This window comes from Mus pahari, chromosome 11, assembly GCF_900095145.1.
Source record: "Mus pahari chromosome 11, PAHARI_EIJ_v1.1, whole genome shotgun sequence".
NCBI lineage: Eukaryota > Metazoa > Chordata > Mammalia > Rodentia > Muridae > Mus > Mus pahari.
Genome location: NC_034600.1, coordinates 26,128,250 through 26,150,369, shown reverse-complemented (window position 1 = coordinate 26,150,369; position 22,120 = coordinate 26,128,250). Strand labels below are relative to the sequence as shown.

Genomic DNA, 22,120 nt, shown 5'->3' with positions numbered 1-22,120 from the left:
GAGATAAGCTTAATATCTGCCTATAAAGATATCTGATTATTGAAGCTCAAGCATTTATTGGAAGTATTTTCCTCACTGAGTTACTTCGACATCTTTAGCAAATAATTGCATAATGCATTCTGCCTCTAGACTCTTCCACTGTATTGCTCAATTTGTGAATCCATGCACCAATTGCATACTTTACCACAAGACTCAAAGTCAGCTAATATAAGTTCTTCCACTGGCTTGGTTTCCAGTGTTCTTTGTATTTCTATATAAATTTTAGAATTATATTAATAATATTTACCTTACCCCCACCCCCAAGTATGCACTGAAGCTGTAGAACAGTTAGAAAAAACACAATATTAAGCAGTATTGAGTCTTCCAGTCTATGAGCTGGGTCATAGGTCTCCATTTCTTTTTAGTTTTGCCTTCTCTCTAAAATGACTGCTTTGTGTGCATCCCAGAAATGTAGCTATGTTTTCCGTGAGCCTCCAAGGCTACCCATTTGTTTTACGGTCCATTTGAAAGAATCAGAATCCACCGCAGTGGTACTGTTTTACTACAGTGAGTAGGTTGGGAAGGGAACGGTAGCACAGGTGAAGTTAGGAGGAATCTGGCCACCCCACCCTCATTCCTCTCTTCTCCGACATTGGAAAGAAACAAGTATTCAGCGTCATGAAGGGTCTCAATTTCTTGTTCTCTTTCAGTTCAAAATATTTTATAATTTCCTTTTAGTATCTCCTTTGGCCCATGAGCTCTTTAGAAGTTTTGATTGGGGTTTGAAATGTTTTCTAGATATTATTTTCTCGACAATTTCTAATTTATTTCCATTTATTGTCAGAGAACATGCTTTGTATTGTTTTAATCCACTTAAAATGTATTTGGAATCTTTTTACTTTGGGCCAAATAAAGGTCTGTTCTAGTCATTATTTTGAAAAGACTCATTTGAAAAGGCTATGTTCTTTTGTTATGTAGAATATTTTATCGTCTCAATTAGATCAAAGTGATTACCATATTCTTCATATCACCTATTTTTTTTTTGCTGATTCTTTTCTAATTCTAACAAATGATAAAAGAGGAATGTTAAGATATTGTCTATTTCTTCATATAATTCCTGTACTTGTTATTGGATGTATTTCAAGGCTTTGTTTCTAAGGGCTTCATTTATGAGCACCACATTTAGTATGGTTATCTATTTCTGATTAATTAATTATTTTATCATTGTAAATGTTATTCTTAATATCTAGTGGTACTTTATCTTATAATCCACTTTATTTGATATTAAACCAGCCACTCTAGAAATCTTCAGCATATTTGTTTACATCACCTTTTCCATCCCTATACTTTCAAAGCATGCTGGATTCTGATGTTTTATCAGTTCTGATAAGTCTATCCATTTTAACTGGAGTCTTTGGCTCATTAAAATTTAATGCAATTATCAGTGTAGTCGGGAACAAGTCGGCCATTTTACTATTTTTTTTTTTGTGTATTCTTCTTTTGTTTGTACTTTTCTATTCCTTTATATAGACTTTATTTTACATTATTTGAACAATTTTTAAAATGGCATTCTTTAGTCTCTTGGATTTTTGGTTACATCTGTTATTTTTAGTAATGCAGAATTATTAAGAATTACCTAGGATTACCATATACAGCTTTAACTTCCAGCAGTGTTCTTAATAGTCTAACCAGATCATGTGGAACACAAAGCCTTTGTGTTGCCTATATACCTATCCATTAATATGTGTGTGTGTGTGTGTGTGTGTGTGTGTATATAACTTCACCAGACAATGTAATTATTTTTTCCTTAAACATACATGTTTTACATAAATTAAGAGGAAAAATATCAAGTGCTATTTCTGAGCACTGAAGATTGGGGAAGAGGCATTCTGCACATTTGCTCTGTTCTTCATGCTCTCTGGCTAGTTTTGTGCATGTGAGCAAATGCTGTAACCATTCAGCCTTGGCCTCCTCCCTCCGTGACATGTCAGTAGGATCACAAGCTGCCCGGAGGTGTCATGTGCCATATACTCTCACACATATTCTCTCCACCCTGGGGTCTCTAATTCTTAAGAAGTTGCATAGTAATATGACATTTTAGACACTAAAGCTGTTACCAAAAGGCACAGCCAATCTTCCCAGCAACCCTTCAAGAAACACTGCCACATATGTGAGGATTAGATGCTGGGTCCCTCTGCTGGTAGTTTTGTTGTAGGGTGGTGAACAGTCCCCTGGATTTGTATTCACTGTCTTCTCTCTTGTGTAGAGGGCATGTCTCATGGAGACCTCTAGGGATGAAGGCTCAGTACGCATAGCCCTAGTAAGCACTGTCAGAGCAGACAGGTGTCCCAGCCCAGTGGTCCCAAATAAAGTGGTACCTGGATAGCTATAACATGAAGTATGCCATTTCCGTTTTGGGGCAAGAATTCTGAATGGAATCCTCTGAATGGCATATCTTCAGCACAATAGCACCACTGTCTGCAAACCTGAAAAGTTCAGATTTAAAAATAGGAACATAGAGTCAGAATGCCATCTGATTGGGCTGCCTTCCATTTTTGTCCCTGTCATTCTGATGCCCCAAATTCCAACAAGATTTTTGTTTATGCCTAGTGATGTGTTTATAGAGAGTAGAAAGCTATCTAGGTCGTGTGGGATCAACATGCTATCTAGAAATTATAAATGATGCTTCATTCACATTCCCCTCCCCCTTTGGGGAGTGCTGTCTGACCCCTCACATGCCTCCATTTCTAGTGGAACATTTCAAGAGCACATTGGATGAGCTGTTAGCATGCCCAAGCATTTTTCACTTCTAGGGTAGGCCCTCTGACTGAGGAGGAATGGCTGCAGCATTCCAAGGAGAAAATGGCTAAATGTGTGGTTCAGTTTTACCGAGCATCAAGATTGGGGGTCCTTCCAGTCCACTCTTGGTTCCTTGCCCATGGGGAGCCACATGTTCTCTGCCACCCTCAATGCAATGCCTAGCACAAAGTATATGCTCAACAAACCCTTCCTGAATGAATGAACTCATAGGGGCACCACTTGGTTTTGTCTCCTAGTTGACAGTAAATAGGACATAACCATCTTTTCTTCTTGAGCCCAGTAAAATTTTCTGAGTTAAATTAGAAGATGGGGGATAATTAGACATGCCTTTTGACTCTGGGAATGATTATTTACAAGATGTAAACAGGAATTCTGATGAAGGATGTTGTCAGAACCTCAGATCACAGAATAACAAGATTGTCTCATGCTATTGTCTTATGGCTTCCTCACTTCTGAGCGCTGGCTCTGCCTATTCACTGGCTATCCAGAGACCTGATTTATCAAGCACTGGTCTGCAGGCTCACTTCTAGCATGTGTTCATCAGAGTGAGATGAAGCCCTGGTGTCATTAAGAAGTTTGGTGAGTCATCTGTTGAGACCCCTATATCAGGGCTGGGAGAGCATTAGATCCTTGCAATCACCCCCATTCTCTTGACCAAATCTAGCAGGCACATGAGCTTATACTTTGTTCGCCAAAAGTCTCTATTAGCATTGACCATTATTTAAGATCAAAACATTAGGCAGAAAGAAATTTCTTACTAAGTCTGTTTGTTATACATAATTTCTTCTTGTCACTGAGCCAAGAAGGGACCTGATCATAACAGCAGCAGGAATGGGAAGACCCCCAAGTATGCTGCTGTGTATATGCCCCTCAGGAAACCACCCCACCTGAGCTCAACTCTGAACTTCAGGGGAAATGAAGTCATAGGTAATACACTGTCACCAACTCAGAAAGAGAATCCAGGTATGAAAGAGAAAGCCAGAGAGGCTGATGTCACCCTACCGTCCTGTGGGCCAGATCGAGGGGCCTGGGATTGCTCAGAAATGAAGTTTCAGCTTCATCAATGGGTCGGAAAGGATGGAGTGGGGCCTCTGCATCTGAGCTCACCTCTCAGGTACTTCACACATCCTGACTTATCCCAGCCTCAACTGTCTGAGTTAAAGAATACCTGACCAGCTCCTTCTGGGTACATCTGTCTGTCTGGGAGGGTAGTTCGCACAGAGATGGGATCTGAGTCAGGAAACTGAGAGAGAAGGATTGATCCACACTGCAGGTGGGCGAGCACCAGCCAAGGGACTGAGGCCCCTGTAGAACTAGAAGGCAGAGAAGGTATTCTCCTGAGCAGCAGGTTCATCCTCATCCTCCTGGAAGGTGGTGTGGCAGATTCCTAGTGGTTTACACCCTGCACTGATACCGTTGAGCCCTTTGCTCTCCTGCTTGCAGACAGCATCCTGTGGGACTCTCTGTGATGTATACATCGGGGTACAGGTCCTCAGGTGTGGTTCTGCTTCCTCCAGTTTCTCCTTCTCACGGTGTCCACAGGCTGCTGTACGTCAGGCTGGTGGGATGAGTAAGAACAGGATGGAACAGGTAGGGCTCTGCGGTGTGAGACTCCGGTCTTCAGTGAAACAGTTCTCTGAGACAGTTGTCACCTGTGTGCATCCCTTTATTCAGGGTGGGCTTGTATGTGTACACTTTATTGAGGTGGACCCGGGCTGTATATGGACTTTGGAGCATGGGGAGGCGTTTTCAGGATAAATGAAAATCATTGGTGGAGTCTAAAGGTCTGTGAATGCCTCTTTAGTATGGAGAGGCCTTCCAGAAATCCTGCTTGTTGGGAGAAAAGGAAGTTTGTAGGTCTGCCAGGGCTGGCTAGGTATAACCTTCCCCATGGAGAGGGTTTAGGGAGTGGGGATCCCCAGCAAGATCAGAGAAGGGGAAGCCCTGCTGGTAAAGGGAGGCCTCCACTTCGCTCCAAGCTCAGAGGCGCTATCTTGTCACCAAAGACTAGTACCTTAATAATCAGGGTTTCTCCACACTGCCTTCTCCAGCATTTTATGTGACAATTAGCATATCAAAACCCTGTGTCTCTCAATGTATCCTGCTGCCTGAGTAACTGTATCCCCTGAATAACTGCCTGATAGGGTAGGTGCTGTTGCTTACGCCATGGGGGAGCAGACTCAGCCCCTCAGTTGTACAGCTACAGAGGGAGAGATCAGAACACGTGTTGCCAAAGTTAGGCTCCAGCTGAGGGGACAGCTCAGGGGACTAGCTCTTGCCTAGTATATTTAAGTTTCTTGGGCTCTGTCCCCCAAACTGCAAACACAGACACCCCAAACCTATCATTTTTCTACTTTACTAGTGTATCTCAAATGCTAATGGTGAATGAACCACCTGGAGAGAGGCTGTTGGTAGATGGTAATGCTGCTGGTAGGCTGGCCACACCCTGAGCAATGATTGTGTCCCCTGTTACACAGGGTAGCCAGGCCTGTAGCTCCACCTCAAATGAGGCTCATAAAGCCTTGAACACCTTGGACTCTCTAAGCCGGTAAACTTGACTTAGCGGCTCTTGGGTAGGGACAGTGTAGTACACATTTTGAATGAGCAAAGTATGTGTGTGTGTGTGTGTGTATACATATATATATATATATATATATATATATATATATATATATATATATATATATATTATTGGGACTGGAGAAATGGCTGAGCCGTTACAACTGCTTACTGTGCTTCCAGAAGACCGAGTTCAGTCCCTAGTGCCCACATCAGGTGGCTGACTCTCGTAACGCCAGTGCTAAGAGGCTACACCTTCTTTTGGATGTCCAGCACACCACTTGCATAAGCTAGCCATCTGCATACATACAGTTAAAATAGAAAGGTTTTAAAGATTCACTTATTTCACATGCGTGTGTACAACTGTCCTCTTCAGACACACCAGAAGAGGGCATCAGATCCCATTACAGATGGTTGTGAGCCACCATGTGGTTGCTGGGAATTGAACTTGGGACCTCTGGAAGAACAGTCAGTGCTCTTAACCGTTGAGCCATCTTTGTAGCTCCTAAAGTGAATAATTTTTTTTTTTAATGATTTCACTGAGACAAACCATGAAAACATACCTGTGTAAAGACTCTTCCAAGTGGATGCAGACTATAGAGCCAATGGCCACGAGTCTGGCAGGTCAGGGACATTTGGCAGAAGGACACTTACAGTATCTGGATATGAAGCTTGGCATTGCAAAGGAAGTGATACCTCAATTTTCCCACGAAAATACTGGACAGCAGGGGAGAGGAACCCTGTACCGGGCTGGCGTTTACCTGGGAAGACAGCTTGGGCTTTGTCTTTTGAATCTGTGTCAACTTAAATATTCACATGCCTTTTCATCCATATCGGACCACTGCGCACTGCTCTGACATGAGTAACATTGTAAATGTTGTTCAGATAAAAATGAAGAGATACTGTCACACTTCCTGTTAGGTTCACAGTTGTTACTGCAGGGAGGAGGCCTGCCCCCTCCTGCCCCCCCTCACCCCAACCCCCCTCACCCCTCCCCACCCCCATCCTCACCCCACCCCTACCCCAACCCCAACCCCAGGATCTGCATCAGTGCATCCAAAACACTCTGCCCTGGTGTTGTCAATTGCCCAGATGCAGCTCAGAATACATGAAAGTGAATGAGCTGTGGCCACAGGAGCTGGGCTCCTCAATGCTGATTGGGTGTCCTGTTCAGTGGTCCAAGGCTGCACTGGAGTGGGTTTTAAGAAGTGAATCTGCAAGTGGGTTTTGAAACTCCAGTAGACTGCAAAAAGACCTTTGATCTGCACATCAGAGTCTTTTGTTTTTTGTTTTTTTGTTTTGTTTTTTGTTTTTTTGTTTTTTTGAGAAAATGCCTATCACGAGGTATTTTCACTGAAGAAAGATGATCAAAGATATCTACACGATGCCATCAACTGTCATTTCGTTCCATGTACACAAAAGAGGGAGGGTCTCCAGAGACCTGGTTCCTGTCGGACCTCTGCACCCAGCACTCGAGCTCGGTTAATCAGAGTTCTGACACATCCATGCCAGGCCCTAGTTTGTAGTAAATGAAGACCACTGAGTATTAAAAAAATGTTTAGCATGTCAGCTCTGTGAGTTGCCCTGATTATTTAAACAGATAGTATCTTTGTTCATGCTAACCTTCTATTTACTGCTTTTTGTAATATTTGTGGGGCAGAAGAAACAGAAAAAAAATTGATAGTACAAGTAAATCTGAATTTGAAACGGTGTTCAAAACGTCTCTTTTTCAAAGCAAGCATTCTTTTAAATGGCTGTGCTGGTTATTTTTCATCGGTGTGACAAAAACTAGGGCCACCTGGGAAGAGAGACCCTCAAGTGAAACATTGCATCCATTAGATTGGTGCCTCCATCAGTTGGTTTCCCCATCAGATTAATGTTGCGGTAAATATTATTTGGAGTTTCTTCCCCACCTTAGACCATGTAGTTCCCAAATAAAAGACATTTATATTTTATCATAAGCTTTAAAGCACCGGAGCTGGGCAGATATCAATCCTTTGTGCTGGTTTTTTCTACCTTCCCGTCCATAATCCTGAGACATTACTTGCCAAGTTCCATGTCAGCCTCTCCTACCCCAGCAGGCCAGCTCTCATGACCATGTGCTCATGACCCACATACCCCATGGCATGAGCCTTCTCCTCCCTCTCTCCCTCTTAGTCTCTATCTCAGAAGCCTAGCCTGGGAACGGAAGCCTTGCCTACCTCTCTCATGCCCAGCTACAGGTTGGGCTGCTCAACCAATAGTTTTAAATTAAGGAACAAGGATTGCACAACAAAAGCTGGTATGCATGAAAATTCACTCTTCTTGAGTAGCGTGCTAAACTAGACCATGGGGTACAAGCTTTAGCATTACAATATATAGCAATAGACAATTTCCCCTTGTTTGTCTAAATAAAAAGGCTATTTCTCTTACAATAATAATAAACAACATACAGTATGAAAAATAATGAAAAGGGTTAGGTAAGAGTTACATTCAAAAGTCCAGTCTGTTTGTATTTGGCAACTCAGGAGAAAGTACTATATTCTCTATCGTATCCTTCGTTTCAAGTTTAGAGTTCTATATCTAAACCATGTTTTTTGTATTCAAGCATTTAAATCCTCTAACTTTCATAATTTGTAATTACCAACCTTAAAACATCTCCCGAGACTTTAAAACATTTCCCTAGATCTTTTATAACTTACGTCAAATTGTGAGACTCTATCTAGACTTCAACCCCACCAGAGACCTGAGAAGGAATAAATATTACCTGAGTATGCAGAAAGTGCAGGGACATAACTTCCAAAAATTATAGAAATTACTGAGTCAGGTGACTGCCTGGACAGTCCCCAATAACCTCTATAAAGTCGGAGCATCTATCTTCAGCCTTCTGGCCCAGTGTATCTGACAGACATTTTGAGAAGCAGGAATTATGAAGCACTTGCTTACCCTGTCTTGGCAGATTTGGCAGTTGACTCCCCTGTGTTGTTTGTCCTTTCTGGACAGCATTCTATATGCAGATGAAGTTAGAGCATTTTCTTTGCTCAGTGACTAGCTTGCCACAAATGAAGCCATCTCCAAATACAGCTCCTTCAATGCTCATCATCATCTTCCAAGCCGAATGGGGTTCTGCTAGGAACTGACATGTCTCAATGTCAAAAAAAGCCTTAAATTAATAATTAAAAAAATCTTTAAATGCTATATTCTGCATGTCTCTGAGGACCATCTATTCATAGGATATTTATCTATTCATAGCATATCTGAACAAGCAAATATTGCTGGTCTCCAGATACCTGTTCAATCCAGGATGCATATTTCTCTGATGATCTAGACTAGTATCTGACATGACCATGACTTTGACTGTCTTATTAACTTGTATTTCTTAACCATCTCTAGTAGTTTGCAATAGCAGCTACTAAAAGGGCTGGGATGAAACCTTACATTTTCAAATGAGCCACAAGGCACAGCACCTATATACGAGTTGAAAATACATACATTATATTGTAACAAAATTCACCCTAAATTTATCAAATTTACCAGTGAAAACCTTAAACCTATAGCAATATACAACATTTTGTACCAACGTAACAAAATAATAGTATTGAGAATAACAATAGCTCAAAGTTAAAGAGTATAATTAGTAATCTATCCTTTATCTTATTATTTTATGATATTTCTATATTCCCCCTTTTTCTTCTCAAATCCCTTAGCTTTATCTAAGAAAGAAGGATGTAGAAAAGGAAAAGAAGGATAGAAATCCCTGAGTCTAAGCTCCCTATTTAATTTCTTCCCAATCCAAGACCATGACTATTTGTAACCCTTAAATGACAACATATCTATAATTCATAAAATTACCAAAAATATCCACCCCATCTTAAGGGACTAGGATGACAGGCTTTTTATAATTGCCTCCTGCTAATATTGGACATAGAATTCCTTTTGGGGGACCCAAGGAAATTGGGAAAATGGTTACATCAAAAGAAAGCTAGCTGCTATTTGTTGTCCAGTCTCTGGTTGCTGTGAAAGTCCAGGGTTAAGTGAAGTCCTGACTGGATCAGTTTGTAAGGCTGGACGAATTGGGATCAGCCACTTTCTTTGGAGTTGTTCTGGAAGCAAGTCTTTTGAGGAAACAGCATTGAGGCAGTTTGAGGTAGTGTAGGCATCTCAACATCCCTGAAGGTAGATCTTCTCAGGGCTGCTTTGTGTGTGTGTGTATGTGTGTGTGTGTGTATGTGTTCCATTCTGTAACGTATAAACCTTTACAAGCAATAGATAGTTTTATAAAAACATTTGTATGGAATGTGCAGGGTGATTTTTCTACTCTCTGAGAAAGAATGACATCTATCTTTCTGTTTGATTATATATATTATATTCTAGTTTGATTATATAACCAAACTGCAATGTAAGTCTCCATTCATGCCATCTGAAATGGTAGCATGTAATCTAAGTCATGAGCACTCTGGAGCCAACAAGATTTACTGTCCATGCGTGAAGTATTGGCTGGAGACATTTTTATGTCATAGTCAGTTTTAGAATGACTCCCAAATAGAGGGACCAGCAATATATCACCTGTTTGTTTGGGTCTTCTGATTTTCTCCTGTCTATAGTCAGGATCTTCAGGGGGTCTTCCATGGTCAAATCTGATTTCTATCAGTTTGGGTGGTATTTCTAGAAATAGGCCTGGGGATGGGGTATGTCTAGAAGGCATTTTCTTGATTAATGACTGATGTGGGAATGCCCAGCCTATTGTGGGTGGAGCCATCTCTAGGCATGTAGTCCTGGATTGTATAAGAAAGCAGTCTGAGGGGACCGTGAGGAATAAACCAATAATCAGTGTGCTTCTGTGGGCTTCACCACAAGTTTTATCCCAGCAAAGAAAGAACCAAAGAAGGATAGCAACCGAGAATTGTTGTCACTTTCCATTTTATTAGAGATGTGTGGATAGATGTAAGCACTCTTATAGGTTTTTTTTAAAAAGCTGTTCATTATATGATGAGAGCCATGGTACAATGTGTCACAGAGATGCTGTCAGAGGCTCAGGGAGCCCAGTCAGGGCTGAGAGTGTCATGGAGATGCTCCCAGTGGCTCAGGGAGCCCCTGGCAGGGCTAAGGATGTGCTCCGGTATCTGATGGCCTTGATTTGTCTCCTTTATCAAACTTGGCATCATCAGAGAAAAGGAGCATATTGTTCTCTGTATTCGCTTCTCACTTTTAAAAAAAATGACATTTTAAAGAAATTGTTTTATCTTTGTTTTACTGTGAAACTTTATAAACTAGTAACTTTAGTGACAGAAGTATTATACATAATTAGCAAAAACCAATGTGGTGGCCAAGTCATTAAAAGCAACGCCTTTATCGCAGGTATAGAGTAAGGACCCCAGTTAACTCAGTCTCATGTGGATCCATCGCATATGTAGTGGCCACTATGCCGCAGCTGCAGATGTTGTTAGCGCTGGGTACACAGTAGTAATCAAATTAGGTACAACCTCCATCCAAGCAGCTGGGGACAGATTAGTCCTGATGCCAGGGCGCAGGATGTATTAGGTCATTCAGAAACATCCACTGAGACACATGACTGAAGGCCTTGACCTCACGACCCCGGGAGGGACTAAAGTGAGAAGGAAGTATTAAAATAGTCCCGATGGGAGTCACACATGAACAAGACCTTCAGGGCAGGGTAAGGCCAAGAGAGCAGATTGAGAACTTCCCAGCAGAGACCTGAGAGCTCAAGGTAGCATGTCTGTGCTCCGCAGTGCATGGAGAGCTGGCCAGAGCCAGGCCCCAAGGGTGAGTCTCACTGATTGGTTATATAGGCAGTGATCCTAAGGCTAATGGGAAGTGGGAGTTTCTATTTTATTTTATTATTTTGTTGTAGCTGCTCTGAGACAGGGTCTTGCTATGTAGCCCTGGTTGTCCTGGAACTCACTATGTAGACCAAACTGGCCTCAAACTCACAGAGGTCCACCTGCCTCTGCCTCCCCCACCACTGAGTGCCAGGATAAAAGGCATGCACCACCCAATACTTTCTCATGAAAAAAAAATATGTATATGGGACAAGGGGGTAAAGTTTAAATTCTTAAAAAGTATCTTAGTGAAACAATTGGAAGGCATGTAAGTGACTACCCATTCACTCACTCGCTACCTCAGTCCCACAGGTAGCATGCGACTCCATTATAATTCCATCTAAGGTCCTAAAACCATCCTTCATGGCCTCCTTTTTTATTTTTTATTTTTTTTATGCTTGCCAACTATTAAGTATTGGGCACACATCAGTGTAGCTTATTGCATGTCCTATCAGCATGCATATTAACTAAAACTTAATAACTTTTTAAGGTAGACAATGTACAATCTTACATTTTCCCTTGAGTTTAAAGGACATATCTCTAACTCCCATATTATCAAAAGCAAAGAGAAAAATCAAATGTTATCCTCTTAAAAGTTCCTTCCCTTGAGGGTCCCTCCCTGCTCCCAGAAGGCCTTATTCTACATTGTTTACTAATAGGCTTGCTGGAATGTCACCCAGTTTGTGCTCTGTTGTCTGGCCTTCTTTTGCTCACTGGAAGCTTTCTGAGCCTCGACTGGGCTGTGTGTACCAATATCACCTTCCTGTTTGTTTGGGGAGGTTATTTTGCTTTTTTGTTTGTTTTTGTTTTTCAGCCTATTCTCCTGTTAATGGAGCCCTGGGCTGTTTTTGGCCCTGGGCTTCTTTGAGTACCCTTGAACAAGTTACTTTTGTGATAAGATGTCTTTTCTTACCAAGGTAATATTTTTGTCATAGAGATGTTTATATAAATGGGTACAAAAGTGCCAGACTTGGCATTCAACGGGATTGTATAATTTTATTCTCCTTCCAAGATTTAAATATTTCAAGTGCTTATCCTTGACAGTTTCTTCCTAGCCATTCTGGTGGGTGAGGAAGGGAGATGATCTGTCTTCAAATGTAGAAAGTTATTTATTGAAGGGCTTGATAGAGATTCATAAAGCTAATGGAATCCCTGAAAATGTGAAAAACTATTAAATTCAGTATCACTGCAACTTACCTAGCTTCATGACATTTAGCGTTTCTGTCCCCCATAGGATGGGTCTGAAAATGTTACAAACCCTTCCACTTAAACATTTTACCCACAATGGGTAAAGAAAAATAGGTGCGTAAGTCAGACGTTTACAGAGAGAATTTAAAACAATTCTTTGATATATGCATATTTTTAACTATATTAAAGATGACAGCAAATTTGTATACTACGTGGATCAATGTTTCCTTTTGCAAAAAAAAAGGGCTAAACATTGGCTCAACAGTTGATACTGCAGAACACAGATAACTTTCAGTGTTTTCCAGTGTTGACTGATATTTTGATTTTATAATTATCAATGTTGAAAATACCAACTTACAAAAATTCATAGTACAAAATGCCAGAAGTATGCTTGGGGCCATCTCAGAAGTCACAGGAAATCCTGTTCTAGCCCCACCCAGAGCTCGTGGAGAATGTGCTGAGACTTGAGTCTGTTGAGCTGGTGTCTGAGAGAATCTGCCTGTTAACTGTTGACAGCATTTTGAACTGGGAACCAATGAGGGGGGACCCATCCAGCCTGTTCTAAGCCGACTCTGTTAGGAAGACAACAAAATCATGATGTTTTATTCCAAAAATCAAACATTCAGACACGATACAGGCCAAAGGGATACTAATTGATATTTACATGCTGAGGAACAATGGTAGGAAAATAGTAAATCCTTTTTTCTATAATTAATGTTTCCATCCGAACAGAAATTGATAGCAATCCATACCATACACAGGCCCTGACCCGGGTTGAGGTGTGACAGGCAGCCTAGTGTCAGCACACGGGTGGCAGTGCACACAGGGAAAACTACACATTAGCCTTCCGAACCAAGGCTTCAGAGAAGCTGTGTGGTACAGGCCAGGCCAGCACTGCTGGGAGATCCTGGATTTATTATGTGCTGACTTCAAAATTAATTTTGGTCACTGTGAATTCAGAAGCCTTTTACAACTGTCAAACATTTTATGCTTCCCACATTCAGTTCCATGGCTCCGTATGCAATTGTGACCCATAGTTTAAGAAGCAGGGTTTTTTTTGTGAACCTAAGGGCTTTCATACCACAGTAAACCAAGGATAGGTTTTAAATTAATATTCTCTAAGGAACAAATGACCCTGAAATCAATCTCTCTCTCTCTCTCTCTCTCTCTCTCTCTCTCTCTCTCACACACACACACACACACACACACATACACACACACACACACAGAGAGAGAGAGAGAGAGAGAGAGAGAGAGAGAGAGAGAGGAGTTTGTAGTATTTCTTAGAGTTGAGCATAATTAGAAGCAGAAGCTGTAACCCTGTAATAGAGAATTTACCCTTCATGACCAAGAACCTGGCTTTAACCTTAGGACCATGGCAAAATAAAAAACCCTCAGAAAGGAAGGGTGCGTCATGCAAAGCTAAGCATGACCAGGCATCAGTCAATGAAGCATGGGAGCACAGGCCAGCAAATGTTGTAGAAACCTATAATATTTTAACTAAAGGTTTATAGTTATACTGCAGTGCACGCACACACACACACACACACACACACACACACACACACACACACACACTGCCAGCCTCAAGGACTTTCTGGGAAAAGAAATCACATCTCTGAGCTCTGGCAGTTTCACAGGCCAAGGACAGTAGAATTCTCTGCAGAAACCACTGCTTTTAAAGCCTGTGGATCTGGGGGTAGCAGCCATTGTCCCCAGGCCTCCCTACACTGGGGCACACAACATTTAAAGCTGTTCAAGAAGAAAACCACTGTGCTCTAGAGAAAATGACAGGTCTGAGGACAGTGAGTCCTGGTCTTGCTAAAGCACACGTATGATCAAGTATGTACCTCTCCAGAATTCAGGGGAAAGGCTGTGCTGATCGGTGAGGTATGTTCAGGCCCTACAATGACAAGCCAGGACTGGGACAATACTTCCGAGGCTTTGGCTGAAGGGACATGTAACTGAGATGGTTGGCTCTCCAACTAGAGAAGAAAGCGTGGTTACAGTTCTATGCATGACCAGTGGGGTGACATAGGCAGGATACCAAACTTTACAGCTCAGCCTCCCCGCCCTGCATGTCCAAGGAAATGGTTGCTTCTCCGGAAGGGTTGTAAGGCCACAACTGCCAGCTTTCAAGCTGCCAGCACTCAGCTAACATGCAAAACAGCTGTTGTCATGGGGCACACAGCACCCCTAGATGCTCACGTCTCTGGCGGCTCCTAGGCCCATCAGAGACTACGGCGCTACCTAATCCTTGCCTGCATTCTCCGTGAGTTTCACTAAGGGTTAATCATTTTGGAAAAATTTCTACCGAGTTATAAACATTGATACTTTTAGGTCTTGGGGATCAACTCTTGTTCTGAGTGGGGCTTTTATCGCCACCTGTGGATACTCAGATGGGGCATGTTGGTTATCATCAGAGAATTACATGAAGAACCTAAGACTGGTAGGATGTGATGGGAGGCAGGGCTCCCAGTTGTCCTCTGAAGTGGGTCACAATGTAGCCTCCTGGTGCAGAGGCTGACCCAGCCTGGGAGACTCTGGCTGTAAAGCCTGGAGAACCTCTGGCCACTGCTCTGGCAGAAGGTACAGAGCCCAGCAGAGGCCACTATGCTAATGTGGAGGCAGCAAATTCAGTTCAAAGTACCAAGGACAACAGCATATGTGGGAAAAGATGGTCCAGAGACATCCCAGGGCACAGGCACATGCCTGCGTTCTCCCTCCCTGGCCCACCCCTCTCCACCACCCCTCTCCTAAATCAGGGCTGAGCTCGCTCCACTCCTGACAGAACATATGACCCACAGTGTAGGTCATGGGAGGCATATTGATGATCTGTGTGTGAGCCTATGAGAAATGGAGAAAGGGAGTTGGGGCAGAGGTGGGGCTTGTTACCATTTATTTTTCCATGGTATGGGAAGTCATAGGCTCTGTATATATATATGAGAAAATAGAGGTGATTTTATATATATATATATATATATATATATATGTGTGTGTGGGTGTGGGTGTGTGTGTGTGTGTGTGTGTGTGTGTGTGTGTGTGTGTGTGAAAAGCTTTTAAGCCAGATCTGATTGACAGAATGAAACATTAATATTGAACATATAAAAAAATGTGCATTTGACCTTAGTAGGTTTGTAGAAAATGGTCTTTATTCCAGAAGGAAAATATAGAATGATGCTCATGCAAGAAATAAGAAAAGTTACCGTAATTTTGCGGTGAGAGTCACGAGCCATGACTAATATGACCAAGACATCACAGGTGCGTGGTGGGCTTTGTATTATTGGTGTTGTGTGAGGAAGTGAAATGGACGCGCAGAAGGGCTTGTAGGAAGTCTAATTCTAGAAGCTCAGATTTCCTTGGCTATTTTCATGTGTTTATGTTCATGATCATGTGAGCGTGTGCACATGTGTGTGCGTGCAGACTCATATGCAGGTACACGTGGAGGCCAGAGGTTAACATGGGGTGTCTTCCTCAGTCACTCTCTCCCTCATTTTTTGAGTCAAGTCCTCTCAGTGAACCTAGAGTTTAACGGTTCAGCCGGACCAAACCAGCCAGTGGGCTGTAGGAATTTGCCTCTCTCTACCCTGTAGCACTGGAATTACAGATACATGTCACCACACCTAGATTTTTACATGGAACCTAGAGATCTGAGCTCAGGCCTCATGGGACAGCCACTTCACCAATGGAGCCATCTCTCCAGACTCTACCTGATTCTTCAATGGTTCTGTGAAGCCTGTTTTACCTGTGTCTGACATAAATAAGGGAGCTTTCAGGCCATCATAGTTGATGTTGCTAAGTCACGCTAGTCTTTAACTGACAGTTCCCCCCGCATTCACCTGCTTTGATAAACTTAACTTTGCCTCTTCACTGAGCACTGGACAGGTTGATGGCCCTGAGCCCTGGATGGAAGCAGCTGGATTTAGCAGAGAAACAGTGGGATTCTAAGTATGATTGGCCACGTGCCCACCAGCAGTGCCTTAGTCAACTGTACATGCAAGACATGCAGAGTACAACAGAAACCGCGTATACTCTTCCTAGTGTTGATGACTTCTTTTGGTCCCTTGACTGATGCCTATTGAACATCTGCACCAAATCATTAGCATGAAACAAACCCGATAATGAGAAAGAGCCAGGTGCTAAACAGCATCTGAAGTTCAGGCCTCGTGAGGAAACAATGGACTCTGTCGGCAATGGAGGAGTGTTTGAAAAACCTTTAAGGAACGGTTCCAAAAACGGAAATCTTAGATTTGACTCAGGCTTTCGGAAAAACAAATATAGCCTTGCCTGAAACGAGCAGGTTACATATTGGCTTATTAAAGTTTGATTTGAGTTCTGGCCTTTGTCTTTCTGCATTTCTACGGACTGTGAAGAAGGGGCTCGCTGGAGGTGTAATCTGCCTGGAGAGCCCCTCCCTCGGGCACTTTCTGCTCTTGGGCTCCTGATCAAGTGTCTGAAGGCTTTAGAGCATTTGTGGTCTTACACTCAGTGTGTGTGTGTTTGTGTGTGTGTGTGTGTGTGTCTCATCTTTTCACGCAATCTGTGCAACGCCTTGCTTTCTGGAGGCCGTCAGGGCTTTTTTTTTTTTTTTTTTTTAACCAAGTTGCTGAAAGAGACAAATGACAGACATTTCTTTCTCTTTTTACCAAACTGCAACGATTCTAGATTCACCGGATTCATCGTGACTCCGGGGACAACTCTCAGACAGGTGAGAGCTTTGGCTTTTACTCTCTGCTGAGGGGTGCCTTGTCGACCCAGTTTATCATCTCTCTGGGTTGGGGGGACACCTGGGGTTCAAGATGACATCTGTCACCCTAGACTGGGGATGGCTAAAATCTTAGTGCTGGCATTGGAGGGTTGGAGAGCCAGAGGAGCAATGGGCATCCTTTACAAATCTTGTCCCTAGGTTTGTGGCGGTCTGTCCTCATAAATTCCTCCCCTTCTTGGTTTTCTTTTCTTGGCTAGAGTCTATGTAGAGCAGATGAGCCCAGCGCAGAGTGGAGTCTAGGGTGAGGCAGGCCACCTAGGGCACAGCTGAGAACACAGTGATGGGTCACCCATATCTGTCCCCTCTCTGAGTTGGACATGGTGACTGGCTTTACAAGTGAAAAATACGCTGGACACCAACCCATCTCAGTTCCTTACTCCCACCTTAGACCCTGAACAACACTCAGATCTTTGGTTTCCTTATCTACAACATGATAGGTAGAGCCGGTAACATCTACTTGTGGAAGACCTGGGACTATCCGACCACTGGAGATGGAGGCAGGGAATCTATTTCTAAAGCCTTGGGAGGCTTTCTCCTATAAGGATGGCTGCCAACTGTCAGCTTCTACATGGGCACCTGGTCCGACCTGGTCAGTTGCACAATCGTCCTCCTTGGTTAGATAGACAACACTTGAAGAATTCATTTGCTCTTTCTTTCAGAATTTCATTTGCAAAGTGAATAAGCCACCCCTGCCCCATTGATATTCTGGCTGAAGGAGATGCGCGGAGCTGTTGCAGGCTATCCCCTTTCTCCTTCCTAGTATTTCCTAAGCCAGAACAGCCTTGAGTGGCACAATGGCAATGCACACACAGGCACCCTTCTCCTCCAGTGTTTCCGTGAATTTATATCACATTTAGAAGGTTCTACCAAAGAACTGCAGTAGGCAACCCCGTGTGCCCAGTGTGATTTTTCACATAGGAGACACAGCTAATGCTCCCAGACTCTTCATCAGCTCACAGCCTCCTGGGATGCATAGGGTCCACCGTTTATCACCCTTTGGCCTTGGCCTACGTACCTGGTTTTTCCAGCTTCTGTACGTTATTATTCCCATTGGTACCATGGGAATAAAACTATGCAGCTTTCAGAAATGATGTAAATGTTAAATGAAATGATTGTTTTACTTAAAGTACCTAGCATGATATCTGATGCAGCGTAGGTTCTCAGTAAGTAACTATTTTTATGGGAGGCAGAGTCCCTTTTGTCACAAAGTTCTTTTCTATGACTGAAACTTTTTTATTGGTTATTTTATTTATTTGCATTTCAAATGTTATCCCCTTTCCCAGTTTCCTCTCCGCAAATCCTCTACTCCAGCCCTCCCCCCTTTTAAAAAGATTTATTTATTTTATGTATGTGAGTACACTGTCACTCTCTTCAGACATACCAGAAGAGGGCATCTAATCCTATTACAGAAAGTTGTGAGCCACCATGTGGTTGCTGGGAATTGAACTCAGGACCTCTGGAAGAGTAGTTGGTGCTTATAACTTCTGAGCCATCTCTCCAGCCCCTAATGACTGAGATTTTTCTAATTCATTCTATGGGTTTCTGTTAAGAATGAATGATGAATTCTCTCAATTAAATGACCCTCATTGGAGACTAACTTCTCCAAACATATAACCAGTTCAGTTGCTACGGATCCTCATAATTCTATAAGATGAAGTCAAGAAGAATAATAGCATCTGGCTTTGAATAATCTGTAATGATTCATTTTTGTGTGTGTGCTGTGCTAATGAACAGACGTAACTAAACAGGTAAAAACTGTAGGCCTACTGTGTGGCAGGAACTCTTCTAAGGGCCACTCCAGGATTAACACAGGTCTTAACAGCCTCTGAGAAACTCTAATTACCTTCACTTTATAGATATTGGTACACAGAGAAGTTAAGGACATCTCCAAGGTTATATAGCTACTAGATGACACACTAAGCCAGAGCCTGCACAATTTGGCTCTGCAGTTGGTTTCTTCCATATTGGGCGATCTCACTGTTTTTGTGTGTGTGTGTGTGTGTGTGTGTGTGTGTGTGTGTGCTGGTAATTCCTGTGGCAGCATTGTGTGTGCATCACCGTTCTTTTGCTTGGATCTGGCGATGTAACGGCACCTGAGAGAGGCACCCCTCCTGCTGGAACTTGGGTCTCCTTCGGGGTGCTTCTAGCTCATGGTTACACTTTTTTCTCACTCAGGAGTTACTCACAGGAAGCAAATGTGCTCACAGTGCACCTTTCTGAGGCCAACACAGTTACCTCGACTTTTTTTTTTTTTTTACACTGTGGTGCTCACTGGTGATGTGTGATTTTTGGCGTCAGCCCCACAAAGCGTTTCAGGGTTGAGTTTCCCTTCCCGTGACCTGCAGGATATGGTGACTTGGTGAAACCCACCCTCAGAGAAGCCAGATGATCCTGTAGACATCTGACTTCCCGGGAGTGCCCCCAAACTTGTCCAAACTAGCTTCTTAATGCAAGTATCTGTGAATTTCACTAGGATTTTCTTTCTCTAGAGCTTCCCTACCCAGGCGAGTGTAGTCCTTTAGTCAAGATGAACCCCCAAACATCCCCTTTAAGTTTTATTTTCAGGATGATATTTTAGTTATGAAACTAACCCGCAATAAACACTGCTTCCACAATGTAACGAAGTCCCAGAAGATAAAGGCTATTTTCCTACTAGAATGACTGATCAATTTCTGTTGATTTGCAGAGAAAATAGTTTCTTGATTCTTGGACTTACTTTCTAGAGCTTAAAAAGTAGTCTCATTTTCTTTGGGGAATACGGGCAAAGGTGTGAGCTCACACCACAGTACACAGAAAGCCAATCCCCTTCTGTCTCTCCTTTGAACTCCCCAGAGCCTCATTCGTTCAGACACAAGAGCAGGAGGAAAGAGTCCATTGATGTGAAATCGATATCTTCTCGAGGCAGCGATGGTAAGAAGTTTCTCAGGTTTCCTTGACCTTTTCAACGCGGAGAAAATGACAGAGGGGCATGCTCAAACATTTCATCTGGGTAGGAACACCAAGGTTTCAACTGGAATAGACTTTTCTTCCAATAAACTGAAAACGTTTTAGGATTTAAGGAAATAAATTCTCTCAGCCTTCTGTGGTATTTTTCTTCTCCCTAAGGGGACCACAGGCTGCTTCTTTCATGCCCGGCCTGTGTCAGACTACATCACTACCCAAGCAATGCAGTTTCTGTAGCCAGGCATGATCATTCTTGGGTGCTGGTGGCAAGGGCCAGGCAGCGTTCTGGCTTCCCAGTCTCAATGTACATCCATTGGCTTTTTCCTTAATGAAAGGCCAGAAACCATGAGTCACAAGCTCACGAGATGCTCTGTGAGTTTAATGAATCAAGCCTCAGTAACCAAGTGGGTGCTGGGGGCGATGGGAAGTCACTCCTCTGAGTCAGGGGAGTAGGAGACACAGAAGGTGCACCTTCTGCAGGTGCGTCTCATTTGGTTCCTGTGATGCAAGACAAGGCCAAGGCAGGGGCTGGGTGGGGCTGGGCAGGGGCTGGGGGAGGGGCAGGGGCTGGGTGGGGCTGGGCAGGGGCTGGGGGAGGGGCAGGGGCTGGGGGGGGCTGGGCAGAGGCTGGGGGAGGGGCAGGGGCTGGGGCAGAAGCTGAGGCAGGGGCTGGGGCAGGGGCTGGGTGGGGGCTGGGCGGGGGCCTCTGTGATTACAGAGAAGCTTGACCAAGGGCTATACAATGTGAGTGCTTGCCTGTGTGCAGAAAAAGACCAGAGGGTCTGAGCCCAAATCTGCAGCTGCACTCTTGAGAGAAACAGAGGAATGTTGAAGAGAGAAAATGTGAGCATATCCCCTGAACCAAGAAGGAAAGAGAATGGGGTGAAAGAGGGCTGCAGGGATTTGAACTGGAGAGCAGAGAGAAGGCTGATAAATTTCACTCAGTTATTTGGGGTTAGTTCTGTCTCCCAGTCTCAGAGTCAGTCTGTCTTTCTTTTCCCCTCCCCCCCCACCCTGTGTGTCTCTGTCTTTCTCTCTGTCTGTCTCTCTCTCTGTCTCTCTGTGTGTGTATGTGTCTGTGTCTGTGTGTCTGTGTGTGTGTTCTGTGTGTGTCTGTGTGTATGTTCTGTGTGTGTCTGTGTGTGTGTGTTCTGAGTGTGTCTATGTGTGTGTGTGTCTGTGTGTGTGTCTATCTGTGTGTGTCTGTGTGTTTGTCTGTGTGTATGTGTGTCTGTATCTGTCTGTCTGTCTATCTGTCTGTGTGTCTCTGTGTGTGTGGTTTCTGGTTTTCCTGTGGTGCTGAGGATGAAGCCGAGGATGAAGCCCAGGATCTCATGCAGTTAAGGCAAGCAGGGAGCCACTGACCCAAACTCCGACCCACAGTTCTTAGTGTAATTTGACAAGTGGAAGGGCAGCTGTAAGGGATGAGGGGACAGTCAGTGCCTGTAGGAGGGGTGTGACCTAGGAGGGGAAATGGAAAGGTAGAGTGGAGGACAGGACAGGCTTCCCAGCCCTTCCCATCACATCAGAAGGACTGAGAACCAGAGAAGTAGCTTAAACAGAGATGAGCACAGAGCTCAGACACAAAACAGGATCTTCAGAGCAGGCCAGCCTGGCACATGCGAGTAAGGGACAGGGAGCAAGTATCATGAGATAGGCTGAGGACAAAGTGGAGAGGATGCTAGACCCCTGAGCCCGCTGGCCTGATGCTCGAAGCAGCTCTGTGGTCCCACACAGGCAAGGTGGGAATTGGGGAGCAGAGCAGAGGCAGTCAATGACTGAAGCCCCAGTTCTAGAACCCTACTGAGAGTGACTGGGCACAGCCCTCCCAAACAGGCCTGACATCTAGGGTGCTCCACGGAGAAGGTTAAAAATGTTGATGATGACAAACCTTTAAAGGAAGGCTTCTACCCTTTGAATCTTAAACCACATCTAAGAGTCACCTACTCAAGAAGAAGAAGAAGAAGAAGAAGAAGAAGAAGAAGAAGAAGAAGAAGAAGAAGAAGAAGAAGAAGAAGAAGAAGAAGAAGAAGAAGAAGAAGAA

At 43.5% G+C, this 22,120-nt stretch overlaps 1 protein-coding gene across 6 annotated transcripts in view; it reads left to right on the top strand.

The window, feature by feature from the left end:
• The window catches only part of Pde8b (phosphodiesterase 8B), a 232,254-nt gene that overhangs the window by 187,613 nt on the left and 22,521 nt on the right, over positions 1-22,120 (top strand). For all 6 annotated transcript variants that reach the window (XM_021208709.1, XM_029543891.1, XM_021208708.2 and 3 more), the window contains 2 exons: positions 17,031-17,073; positions 19,966-20,043. In XM_021208709.1, the coding sequence (XP_021064368.1) occupies positions 17,031-17,073; positions 19,966-20,043 (121 nt within the window). The remainder of the gene's footprint in view (positions 1-17,030; positions 17,074-19,965; positions 20,044-22,120) is intronic.